The sequence below is a fragment of the Echinococcus granulosus genome (assembly GCF_000524195.1).
Source record: "Echinococcus granulosus chromosome Unknown EG_S00127, whole genome shotgun sequence".
NCBI classification, from domain to species: Eukaryota; Metazoa; Platyhelminthes; class Cestoda; order Cyclophyllidea; family Taeniidae; genus Echinococcus; species Echinococcus granulosus.
In genome coordinates, this window is record NW_020170507.1 from 38,680 (window position 1) to 52,641 (window position 13,962).

Sequence of the window (13,962 nt, forward strand, 5' to 3'; positions counted from 1 at the left end):
CCCAAATAGATAAGACTGGGTAGCTCTGAATTGAAGGCAAAGTTGCAAGGAGGAAAAGACTTAAAACACTGTTCCCACGGAGCTATGTTGAACCCCATCTGGCCAATGCTCCTCACGACTGGCGATAGAATCGCATGATGGACAGCATATCCCCGTTAGGCAATACTGTTCCTATACAGGGCAGAACTTCAGATCCAGTAGAATTGGCAAAAGTAAGTCAGTGACATTGCGGTCAAGTATCTTCTCAGTTGCATGGAAAGTCGATGATTCACTACTGGTTAGTGACTACATTGTGATGGCTAACGTTGCAGGTTGATCGGGGACAGCGCCGGGGAGGACACTCAAAAGATGAGGGTCGTTTGTTTAACTAGGGGTTTTAGGGCGAATTTTCGCCAAAGTGCCTACTCAGGATGGCCTGGCCTCCGGGCCATGCTAGCAGATTCAAGGCCTACCGTACGTCTAATACACATATTCTACCCGAGTATTGTCTGTTTTATTATTCGGGAGAGTAACAGAGCGTCTCACTTATGTTCTTTACATGTGACATGCAGAGGGAAAAATAAAACATATCACCAAGCTTGGGCCAAGTCTTATTATCGGTGGCCGTATTTTCATGAAACTTCCGTAAAATTTGGTGATGCGTGAATTATTGGGCAAAGTAATCGGTGTAATATGTTCTTTCGAAGCAATAATTCCAGTTTATTGTGTTCCACAGTGAAGTTGTTTACTTGGTGGGTGGGCGAGTGTACCCATTCACTGATACTGCTTTTCTGAAATAAGAAATCATAGCTCTTATCACGTGGTAGATAACATCGTTTTCACCCAGACTCCACTCTGGCTGTCCATTTGCCGTTTGGTACTAGCTACCACTCTCCTTGCACTACTTTGGCGCTGATTAGAAAATCTCTAACAATGCCAATAATATTTCACAGCCAAAGTTCTTATTTGCAGAAAGTTCGTGTTGACCTTATTTGTCTCCTAGGTTTGATTTAGCCAATAGCACAATTCTTTAGTAATTTATTATTTCCTATTCTTTGATTCAAATTTCATCTTGATTATATTCTAGTTTAGGGGATAATTACGGTATACTGATGACTAACACCGGAATATTTTTTGACAAACTACTGGAGGGAGCTTACCGGAGAACCGTTCTGCTTAAAGGATTATTCACCGCTTTAATGTACTGCAGTTGTCCTCATTTGCGATTCCCGACCATCGCTTTTTTATTCTCTTTAGTAAAATGGTAAAATTTTGGCCGTCAACACTTTAGCAGGAAATATCCAGATCCCCAATTAGGGAGTGATGATCTGGTTGTTAGGGAAACAATTGTTTTACCGTTGGTCACATAACGTTTTGTTAGTCTTAGACCCTGTATATCATCCCGAAAGGACTGAGTAATTAAATAGATCAAGCATTTAACTTTACCAACCCAAATATTAAATTCCGACTTTCATTTTACAAGTCCAGATTACTTAAACACTCCATTTCTTCCCTAAATGTGGGAAATAATATTCCACAGCTTAGTGATATCCAATTACTTAAAAGTGAATAATGTTTACAGGTTCACTCTCAATTTCCTTTCGGGTAACTATCACGATAAGAGCACAGATTTCCTTTTACAATAAGACATCAATTATCTTTATTTTTTAGCACTCCAAGACTGCAATGGAGACGGGAGAAGACATGACACTTAGTTGAAATGTAAATTGTCGACAGTCTGAGTTGGTGCTCAGCTCACCCAGAGTAGGCACAATGGTGGAGCACCTAAGTGGTTCCTTCACGAAAACCGAGAGCTAAACGAACGGCCACTGTATTGCTTAGTCTCTCCTTCTTTGAATGTCGTCCTCGGCACTCTCCTCGGTCAACCTCCAACGTGAGCCATCACAGAATGATCAGTGCTGTGGGGGAACGTCCACTAACCAATCGTAACGGCCATCGAATTTCTATGCAACTAAGGGGACATTTGGCCGCAACGACACTGAACCCTCTTGCCCTTTCTACTGGATCTGAAGTTTCGCCCTGTATGAGAACAGTATTAGGTAATGGACTTATGCGCTATCCAACTTGCGCACCCATCGTTAGTAGTAGGAACAATGGTATATTTTCGGGAGGTAGGGTTTTGCCTCTATTCCACTTTGCCACTTTGCCTTCAATTCAGAGCTACCCAGTCTTATCTATTTGGGTTCTATCCAGCCAGTAAAGCAGTGGAGGAGGTGTCTTGAGTTAACATATTTGATAATCTCATACGGGAACAGTAGGCTACCATGTAACACTTTTTCCGATAGTTCACGATTAACGTCACTTCAGTTATTGAAAGCTTTTCCGCAAACCATTAGACTAGGTTAGTTGTTCAAGGTGGACATCATTTTAAGCTCTTGTGTTAGGGGTCGTCACCGTGTCTCCCATCCGCAGCGTATGCACTTCTCCCTACCTAGCTAGGGTCTATCACCCAGCAGTAGAAAACAAGAAAGGTGACAGTTAAAATAGGATTTGCTTTCTGCAGTCACCATTGTAGTACCCGAAGACTTCTCTGAAGACCAAAGAAGACGGAATACCTCGGCAGAATGTATTTTTTGACATAGAGTAGGCCTTAAGGCTGCTATCATAGCCCAGAAGCCATTCTGCCCACAGTAAGTACTTTTATTTTCCTTTTTTCCCTTCAATTGATATTGTCTTGGAGCACTTTAGTTACTCAACTCTCGGCTCTGATAAAGAAGTGACTTAGGTGCTCAGCTACTGCTCCTTCGCCTGGTATGCTGGTCTGCGGACCACGTCAGTAGCCCCAATCCTTTCTGTAAGTCAAATTCATATATTCTTCCCTGCTGTTTTATCTTTCTGTCTTCCGCGTAGTCTAAGTGCTCTGAAGTCTTCACTAAGGAAATTGCGGCATCACACATGTGCGACATATGCAGTGACTATCCTTTTTTAATGAGCAAATAACTTGTTACTATATCGGTTTACAAAAAAAGACTCAGACGGCCGAGCTGTTGAGTTATTAGGAAGCAACCAAGCTCACTTACTCCTTTTACAGTGTAGTCCAAGATGGAACTCCTCAACTTCTAATGACTGGCATAGCACTACGATTTTTCTATCGACAGCGAACAGCTTAAAACGCAGAAACTTGCCAGATGGGCTGAATAAGCTTATTCTTTACAAACTTTTAGTAAAAGCACTCTTATGACTCCTGAATACTTGGAAACTGCGACAATTCTACTTAATACTGTCTCAAGCGGCATTATTATTTAATAAGTAAGGATTTTTCATTTTTTAATGTTTTCTTAAGATTTAACTTAATACTTTGGGGTGGGATTAATAGGCTAGTTAAGGGTGTTCCCACTGCCTTGTGTGAGAACTCCATAGTGCTTCAAAATTAGTCCCACATGTCTTATCATACTTGGCGACTAGGTAGCTTTCGATTGTGAAAAGTTTAAGCCAAAAGTCAGCAAACTGAAACACCGTATTCTTTTTAGCATTTTAGTGCATTTCCTCATTCTGTTGCATGAGTCGTGGGGTAAAGGAATAGCATTCTTTTGCGAACTACAAATTCACTGCACTGTATGGTACAACTAGGGTAGACTTCGAGGCCGTGGAAATAAGGGGAAGAAATGCACAAATGATTGCATAAGAGAATTGTGGATTGTTTTTGCTTATGTAGTGTTTACAACATTGACATTGAGTGTGGCGCCCCGAGACTTCTCTGAAGACGGAGAAGACATGACACTTGGGCAGAACATAGACTTAACACACCACCAGACTAAAGGCTACTAGCATGGCCCAGAGGCCAGCTCATCCGCGATAGGTATAACATCGGAGCACCCAAGTGGCCCTTTTACCAAAACTTGGTGTCAGACAAACAACCAACTTATGACAGTTAAGAATCCCTAACCTTCCCCATAAGTGGTCTTATCGAAAGGTTCAGCATTAACAATCAGGTTTGACATTAAGTGGTTACGCAATGTCATGACGTTTTCTTATTAACCAATCAAGTTTCTCCACCTCTCACTAGAACTGCCGATATTCAAATAGGATGTTTAAAATGTTGTTTTGTGATTTCGAAAGTTCTCCAAAATCCAATTAAGTCCATATACATTTGTTTTTAAGCCAAATGGTTAAAATGCGGAATAGATAAAGGACTAGTAAATGCTGCGCTGAGAATGTTTCTATAAACCCTTAAGTCCAATAATAAAGGCATTATTCATCTGGATTAAGGAATAAGGCATGAATAAAGTGATCTCTGGGAGAGTTGGGTTTAGCTCCAGTCAAATGAGGACTCAAGCTTGGTAAGGAATGTTTACGCAACACCGATAAAGGTTGGAAGAATATCTCAAAGTGTCACGTAAGTACAAATAGCATAAATCGAGAGCGCGTATTATTATAATCGCTATTAACGTCACAAAATTTGAGTGACAAAGATGAGTGACTTTGCGCGTGTGCGTGTGCACTATATTCTAAGACTACGAATGCTGAATAGAGGTGGGGTAGCCATTTGCGTTAACAACGTAGGCAACCCGCGTTCACGCACACGCACAGAGGGCATCTATTTAGTCCATTCACCTAGCAACTGTCCCCGTACCAGTCTACAGTGCGGGTGATTATTGTAATACGTTGGTTATTCGTTTAACTCTCAGTGTTGCCAAAGGGGCCACTTAAGCGCTCCGACAATGTAAACAATGCAGGTGGATTGGCCTATGGGCCAGATCAGTAGCCCCAGGCTCTAATATATGGATAGCACATTCCACGACCCCTAATGCAGTTCCTGTATGGGGCAAAACACTAGATTCAGTAGAGCTGGCAAGAGGGGCAAATGGAGTTGCGGTCAAGTAGCTCTTTAGTTGCATGAAAATCTGATGACTGTAACGATTGGCTGGTTAGCGAATGTTTCCCTGCAGCATCAATTACGTTGTGTTGGCTGACGCGGGAGGTTGACCGAGGGGAGCACCTGGGACGATGCTCAAAAAAGGAGGCCATGCAATGCGTTGATTGTTCATCTGACTCTCAGCTTTATTAAGGAAATCACTTGGATGCTCCGCCATTGTGCCTACTTGGGGTAAACTGGCCTCTGGGCCAGATAAGGATTCCCAAATCCAACCTTACATGGAATACGTTCCGTTCAAATTATATGGTTTCTCTCGTCTTCAGGAAAGGCTTAGAGCGTCAAACCTACTCATACGGTCGATGCCACCAAAACAGTAATACATACACTTGATTCTTTAATAAAATTTCCCAATTTCAGGAACTAACTTACAGCATCCGAATTCTGACACTCTGAACTCCAAACCACTAATGGTAGATGCTGAATCAGCGACTTTCAAGCTTTTGCTTTTCGATATAAAAACAATAGAGATAAGTAGTCAGAACAAGACAATAAGAAAGGGAGGGAAAAAAAAGAAGAGGACGGCAAGGCATAGAAAAGAAGGAATGGCATCAAATAAGCATAGATGTGACGCGATTGATCAACCGAGCGCACCACATTAAGTCAGTAAATTACACGCGCAACAAGCACATGAAAGAGTGACAGAGGACGAGAGACAAAGAAGTCGCAATTAGAAGCGCTCCCCATCGGAGTTGGAGCCGGCAAGCGGAGAGTGTTCCTTCACCTCTTCGACATCACCAGACACTTCTCCGGAGGTTGCAGTCACCGGTTTGAGTCGAGGCAGACGTGAGGTGGCGATGGAGGCGGAGGCAGAGGGGGAGGTAGTGGGAGGAAGCGGAACACGAGCTTCAGTCGGTGATGTCACAGCCGGAAGCGCGAGCTATCCGACTCCAATCTCGACACTCGCTGGCTGATGATGCTGTTGGGAGAGCGTGTCGGTAGAGGCGAGGTTAGACATTTCACCTTTTTCTGATAATGAAGTTAAGTGGGCTAATCTAGAGATGCTCAAATATACTGGCAAATCATATCGAGGATTTCAAATTATTAAACGTCGGGACAAAAGTGCGACCCCCGCTCCTCGAAAGACGCTCTCTTGATCTTTTAATTGGCTCAAAAGGCTCCATTCGGCTCAAACGCTTTTGGAGTACCGGATGGCAGTGATCGCGTCCACTGTAACCAAATCGATGGTACGGATATTATGACGTCCTTCAAGACTACTGCTTTGATGCTGCTAGTGCCGGTCCAAATATACCGCAGCTAAGTCCATAGAGAAACTTTCAGTCGCGGCCCAAACACACCACTCCTCGGGTCATAGTGCGATAACAGAATGAAACACAATTCATTACCATACGAAAGCAACAAGACTTCGACTCACTAATTCTAAACTTCTCAAGATCTGAAACCAGTGACCAGACAAGGCACAAATAGCGAAGTGGACGCAGCTTACCGAAGCACCGCCATTCTTCAGAAGAGAAGTTCTATCAGCCATACTCAGGTCCCCAAAAGGGTGTCAACCCTCCAACTTTCATAAAACCAAGATCGCAACAATTGATTAGCTCCTGACAGATAAGTGCGTCACATACGCAAGTGCACGCCAAGTACTGGAAAACCTGGCATTGAAATATCGCAAAGCACGATGCGGACAGTTTGCACCGACCTGAGTGACTACACAAATGCAATTACCACGAAACTTCCCCCCCCCTTTTAGGTAATCCTGAAGGCAAAGTGCTCGAAGAATACGGAACATAGACAAAGCTTCATACCTTACGGGAGAAGGGAGAAGAGCGAAATGGAAAAAAGAGGAAAGCTTTGAGAAGACGAGAAAAAACCCACACAATTGGGGAGATTGATTTACAGGAGAGAGGAAAAAGAATGAGGGAGACACACGGGGATGGGGATAAGAGGAGTAGACAGACCAACCGTAAGCGCTTTTGTGGTCGTTGGTGTGCGTGCGCGCCTGTGTGCGAATGGGAGAGGCATGCACAAGAAATCAGCACCAACACGCACACGATAGCTACTTCTAACGTAGAGGAAAAAAAGGCATTCGCAGTAGAAAAAAGGTGAGAAAAGGGAAGTAGGGAAGAGAGGAGTCTGGAAGTCAGTAGGTTCAGGAGGAAGCAGCAATTTCTGCCTCCACGTCGGCTCTCCCCTCCTCCTTTCCCCTCTCATCGGATTCGGGCAAAGTCACCACTTCAGCAGCTTCGCCGTCGACCTTAACACCATCATCGTCACCAGCTTTTAACTTCTTCACTGATGTAGGGCTAGCCTCACTGGATAACTGTTTTTGCTTCTCCTCATACTGGTCTTGCTGCTGCCCCAAGTTATCAACCATCTGAGGCGATGTCGAAGGCATCGACAACTGCGGTGGTGGTGGCGGCGGCTGGACCGAATGCGGAATTTGCAAATAGCTGCTCAAAAGCGTTGCTGCAGCTGCTGCAGAATGGCCATCCACAAAAGCTTCTCCACTGGTGGGAGGTTGATATGCGGCAGCACCGGCGGCCATTGAGGCTGGCTGAAATCCTGCAGTTTGCCACTCGGAATAGAACTGCTGTGGCTGGCGAACTGCAGCAGAAACAGCTGCCAGAGTCAGAGATTGGAATTGATCGGCAGTGAGATCAATGGGATTCGGGTGAGCGTAGTGGTGCTGATGATGTCCAGCAACACCTGCAGACGCAACTGAATATGTGGGCTGAACCAAAGGCGGTTGTGTTGGTCGTGGAAACTGAGTGCCAGCAACTACTGCGTTGGACGGAGAGTACTGTAGTGGGTAAAACCAAAGCTCACTTTTCCACCCATCGACTTGATCGTGGCGTCAACCCCATCACTTACTTTACTCGAGGGGCGCAGCGTACTGCACCGCCTAGTAATTTTGCATCAATAATTGGTGCAAAAAAGTAGATGATACAAGCTGCAAGCCCAATGAATAACGACGTGATCTTTCCATGAATATTGGTTTCCGTATAGGACGGTGGTAATATAATATCGACTTACCTTTTCAGTAAGCGCCAAATTAGAGGCATGAAAAGTACACGATTTCCTGCTATACTACTATATTCGAACGACAAATTTCCAACCTAGATGAACAAAAGTTCTTGCTGATTTGGTCTCCACGTAAGCACTTTTAGATGATAAAATTGAGTAAGAGTGACAATGCCAAAAGGGCCTTTGGAGGAATCTTCCCACAAATAAAGCTGTGGAACCGGGAGTCAAAATTAGAAAAACCCCTTCAGTTATGCTCTCAGGTTTAATAGAAAGATTCACCTTAAAGTCTAAAGACCCAGCAAGGACAGAAGCCACAAAGTATGTCTTAACTCACCATTACGGGATTGCTGGAGACTGCAGCCGCAACAACAGCGGCAGCGGCCAAGTGAGCTGCGTACCGCGAGTCAATCGCTGCGATCGGTGAGTGGCCGTTCACGGGGGGAGGCTGTGGTAAAAGATGATGTTGCTGCTGGTGACCAGTGGGAGGGGATTGAGGTGCGGGCATCTCCAGGAGACCTGCGACGGAGGGCGTAGCGCCCGGAGTTGTGGTACTGACATTAGTTACAGCGGCGGCAACAGAAAGCGATGTCTCATGGACCTCGGTGGGGGGACGGGGTGGATTTGGATAGCAGGCAGTAGCCGAACCGTTAGCAGCTGCGTGAACATAGCCGCCAGCAGCTGCTGCAGCGGAGATCATGCCTGTACTGTCTGGTAGCATACCTGCTTGTATGAAGCATATGGTAAATTCCATGGAGCTCTCGTATGTCACCTTTCCTTAATAGGTACATTAGAGCCCGTCTCAACCTTCTGTTGAGGTAACCCAGGAGGTCTGTGATGTCTGTTGCCCATATGTCGCTGCTGATTAAACGGAATCGAAGCATCAGATCCCGAGTTAGGTATTAATACAATCCAACAGTCCAGATTCTCAAGGCGAATCACACCCAGTTTTATGTCTTTTGCTATTTAGTAGAATGAGAAATGAGGGTAACGCTCAAGATGACCACTGTACGTTCATAACACGCTCCCTTATGAGCTCCAATGTAAACCCACGGTTAAGTAACCGGGAAGCATTCATATAAAGCTTATGCAGATAAAAATTAATGGTGGCGAGTTCTGACTACAGTGAGAGTCAGCCCTTCATTATTGAGTTCCGGTATACTTCAATCACTTCATAGGAAATGTGCTCACATTAAACGGGAACATCCTGTCATATCATTGCCATTTAATGTGCAAGCATGCGAGCAATAAATCCGAGAATGTTCCTTAACTCCGAATTTATGAAAATGCTTTGCATTACAGCAATTTTCTTACAATCATTAAATTCAACGGAAAATCCTTAACTGGGAAAAGTGCAGCATCTACTCAGTACCAAAACTGTAAACCATATAAGCAGCTTTGGAACAGGAAATCGTTGAAAGTTTATAATTTTGGGACCTACATCAGGTATTTTTTACTGATGAAAGGTTATACTTCCCGCTGATTACTAAAAAAGGCACTTCAGCGGCACCAACTTACCAGATTGATAGATCAAACTAGGCTGAAGCTGTTGGCTAGGGGAGAGCGTAGACACAGCTGCTGCCATAGTCTGGTGCTGTTGTTGCTGATGATTCTGTAAATGCAGATCACCACAGACGAGCTGTTGTGGTGGGGGTTGGTAATGGCGTGGGATGTGAAACCTCCCTCGAGAAGGACCAGTGCAGGACGAGGAAGAGACACCGGCGGCAACACCAGTTGCTGCAGCAGCTGCGGCCGCTGCAGCGCGCCGCTTTGGATCCGCCTTGTCCGCTAACTTGCAGCTAATCGGTTTGGCGGAGCCGTTACCGTTCGGTGAGTCACCGTTCCCATTACCACCAGCCAAGACGTAACGCCTTTCATTCATGCTATCTACGGCCCGCTGCGCTTGCTCTGCTGAGGCGAACCTGACGAAACCTATGCCTTTAATAGAAAAAAGAACTGAGGTAAGACCGAAGTAGACCCCCTTCCGCTAAATTATGTAATGTGTACCCGTGTAAGCTCCATCGGTCTCCAGTAGTTTAACCGAGGTCACTTGCCCATAGGGTCGGAAGAGATTCAACAGAGTTTCCTTTGTGAAGCCCGTCTTGGGAAGATTTCGTACATAGACATTTAGAAGATCTTTTTCGTTCTCTAAAGCATACTTCACCACAAGCTGCCGGCCCCCGTTTTTTGACATCTCCACGAGATGATTAAGTGCTTTTACTGCGTCCTCCTCCGTTGCACAATCGATGAAACCAGACCCTGAAAACAAAGTTTTGAGGTAATCAGCTTAGAAATAAACGGTGACAACGAGGTCTCCAACTTAGGTCAAGTGTGGTACCGTAGAATCTAGGTGACTCCGGCCCACTTTGGCTACGATGGTAAATGACCTCGGCTCCCACTTGTCCTTCTCCAAGGCTTTCACAAGCACACAGCACACATGGACTAGTTTGGAAATCTTCAAACTTACGTTCTTATTTGTGGCACTATGAACGCAACCTTTCGATGAAACTCTTTCAAGAGAATTGAACAAAGGAGCGAGTTATACAAATTTTTACAGAAGAAAAATGCACCTTTACACTTTCCATTAAGAAGCATGGCTTTGCAGGACTTTGGGCATACGACATCTTCAACCAGAGCTCGAACGGTTTCATCAGTATCGGACTCAGAAAGTCCCGTTATGTACAAATTTGTTTTCGACGTTGTCATGGATTTATTCTTCTTGTGATTCTATAAGAAAAAATTGCACACCATCAAGCTTCGTGACGAGGACAGAATTCAAGCAAAATGGGTTCATAATGCTGAGCAACAAAAAATATGCTGTCAAAAGCAAGAATTTCGAACGCATGGTACGCAGAACTCCCATTCAGTAGGTGATATAGGAGCAGAAAAATTCAAACACAGACTATAACAATGCATTTACCGTGGACTGAGGAAGAGCACCAAAGTGCTTCAGGGAATCATAGTTGCGAAATTGAGTTGGCAAAAAGGGAACAGCGTGTTGTTGCGGGAGGGCAGGGGTGTGAGGGAAAGAGGGAGCTGTTGCAGCCCCGGGGAATGCCGCACCCAGCTGGATCCCATTCAAACGGGGAAAGTAGGGCAGTTGGGTTAGTTGATGCTGAGTTTGTGCTGGTGGTGGTGGTGGGGGCGCGGATTGAAAGGTTGTAGAAGAGAGTAGTGCAGTACCTCTGAAAGCTGCTGCTGCAGCGGCAGCATTTGCATGGGGAGACGTTTGAGAAATACAAAAGCTTGGAGTGTGACGAGACTGTACAGCACCTGACTGGGCTGCGAAAGCTGCCATGAGAGGGGAGCAGAGGAACGGGTAGCCTCCAGGAGCTGCGGGACAAAAACTGGTGGAGTTTTGGTTTGAATGAGCCTGATTTATTTGTACGTGCATAGGAGGAGCGGGATGACGAATTTGAGCGTTCGAAGGGAAAGCGTTGAAAATGGTGGTGTTTGGTATAACTTCACCCTGAGCAGAAATGTTAGTAGCCGGTGGGGCCACATTAGGTGCAGTCCACTGCGTTGGGTAGGACATGACTTGACCAAATGGTAGAAGATTAAGTCAAACAATACCCCTTTACGGGCAAAAATGACAGGAAACTATTCCTAAAGTAAAAAGAAACGCATCAAATACACATAGAAGCTAAGAACGTAGTCCAATAACCAATCAAAAGTGCATTGGTCATGAAAAAGTAAGAAAAAACCGAACTTAGATCAACAAAAACTCCGGGAGCGGGCATGTATCAGGCTGCACTGAAAGCAACACGTAGTTTCGGAAGCAAAGTATAGTGCAAATGCATAGACATGTTTAGGCATCAGTAAAAGTTCATTCGTTTCCAAACAACTCAAAACAGAAACACCAAAGTCACTAATAAGAAAGATGAAAAAGCAAGGAAAATCGAGTACACGACCAAATGCATAAGAAGACCCCAAACACTCATCGAGACACCAAGCCAGACCAACATGGCGACCCCGACCTCAAAAATTTTGGTCTATTAAAACAAAAATCAGCGATTCTTAAACTGCGCGACAAATACCATAGGCTTGCGGGCAAGTTTGCTAAAACAGAAAGAAAAATAGCTTTATTGTGCTCAGTTTTTTCAAAAGTACTCCTTTGGCAATAAAAAGGAAGGTAATGATTGCAAAACGGGCTCATAAACCATAGCTGTGAGTTCGTTGGTCTAACCTCATTGTAAAAACGAAAACAAACATGCTCAAAGAAGATAAAACGATAAACTTACTGAATGCATAATTTTACACACCAAATGCATCTTGCCTTACGGCATTTTCCTGCAACTTTTAAGGGAAATTTATAAATTTTGAACGACTCCCTAGGTTCCGTAATAATTATGAACTTGTTTCATATAGTTTTTATTGTTTATCCGCTACTTCGTCGTCCTACCTGCAATGAAGCTATGCATAAAAAATGATACGATATAGTGGAACTACGTAACCTTAATAGTAAATTTTATTGAACGGTATTTGAGCCTTAAATGCTAATCTGGACATGAGGTCCTAGAAACCTCAAGGTTGCAGTAAGTTCAACAAGAGATTATCAAAAGATGGAGTCTTGAAGAACGTGTTAGTTGTTATCCCATATTTCCGCAAATCCAAATGATTCAATTTGCGGTGCCATGGAAAATATTTTGCAGCGTCCCGAGACTCCCTGAAAGAGAAAGAAGACACCACACTCGGGCAGAATATATATATTCAGCACGGAAAAGGTGTCTGTGCTATTGGCATAGCCCAAAAGGCCATCCCACCCAGCGAGGTACAAGGGGGCTACTTCAAAGTACAAAAGTGGCGCCTCACCAGTACCGAGGGATAAACCACTATCATATTGCAATTTTGTGAATACAGACGGCTGTTCCGCTGATGAAGAAGAATAGAGCTCTTTCGTCGTTCAGCTTGGTAGCGTGCGTTTGTAGTAAAGAAAAGTGTCGTGTGCTTCAATGCGAGTCCTTTCTTGCATAGAGACGTGTTGGCCAGACAATATATTATTAAAGTTGCTGAGCGGGACACCAATAAATCTTTTTTATTAATATACGTCTCAAAGGGAAGTACAGATGTCTCATTCAATTCCCCAAAATCCAATCTTATTATTTTCAGGGTGCTTATATATCACGTTTTGGGTATTGTACCACATAAACTGTTTGCTTATGGGAATAAGTACATTGTTTAATTATAGGGTTTTGAGAATAAAGCGAATGTGATGCTCACCGAATCCGGTTTTAAAGCGGTAAATTCTATTCATTTTCACGGGACGATTTCTCTACTGCACATTTTGAATGTCTCATCAGATTAGGGTGTGTCTTTTTATTAAATTTTAATTTGCACTCATAATGTTGTTACTGCGACCCTATTCCAAATTTGCTAACAAAATTTCTGTAGTAGTTTTGTTGATGAATACGTTGCAGACCCCGAGTCCTTTCATGCATTTCTGGAGCAAATTTTGCGATAAATGTGCGAAAGAGGTGGCAGGCTGTTGATAAATGTAACACCAAGATATTACCCGGAATCACGAAGATCGGTGAGTTCATGCAGATAAGCGTGTGACTGAGATAACTATCGTCTTATTACGACGCATTATGCGTGACTAGATTATTATCTCAAACACCGCAGGAAACTTGATGTAAAGAGCTCTCCGCGGGTAGCGACTGTTCATCTGTGAATTGCAAGCGGACATCCAAATGATACCTACTGCTTAAAATCGTTGAAAAAAACTTAATTTGGCTATGTGATTCCCATTTATAATGCACAATGAAAAGTACAATTGTATTGGTAGTTATTTCTCAACAAACTTGTCAAATATGATCATGACCTCCCCACTTTTTCTGGACTAAAGTATCATCCAATGCTCTTGAGGGCCTTAGACCCCATTTTTAATTGGGAGGAGCTGTCAGAAAATCGATAAAGTCGGACCTGAGGGTTAACGGCGCCGAGTTGACTGACACATTAATTAGCGCTGCTTCAAGCAAGATTGTTGTGAAACCCCCTCTTTATGAGTGCCTTCTCGAACAGCTTGTCTTGCTTTGGGGTAAACACTTACCGCGTAAATTTAATTATGCGAACGTGCAGGAGTTACGTGAATCCCTTACTTCGAGCGGCGG

The 13,962-nt window shown here is 44.0% G+C and overlaps 1 protein-coding gene across 1 annotated transcript; it reads right to left on the reverse strand. All coding sequences in view use genetic code 11, as the record gives it.

Moving 5' to 3' along the window:
* Positions 1–6,980: 6,980 nt before the first annotated feature.
* On the reverse strand, positions 6,981–11,387 carry EGR_08993 (RNA-binding motif, single-stranded-interacting protein; the record flags this gene model as incomplete). Its single annotated transcript, XM_024498242.1, has 6 exons — positions 6,981–7,631; positions 8,190–8,554; positions 9,371–9,790; positions 9,860–10,111; positions 10,423–10,579; positions 10,773–11,387. 6 exons carry the CDS (start codon positions 11,385–11,387, stop codon positions 6,981–6,983), a joined length of 2,460 nt encoding a protein of 819 aa, XP_024347339.1.
* Positions 11,388–13,962: the final 2,575 nt, after the last annotated feature.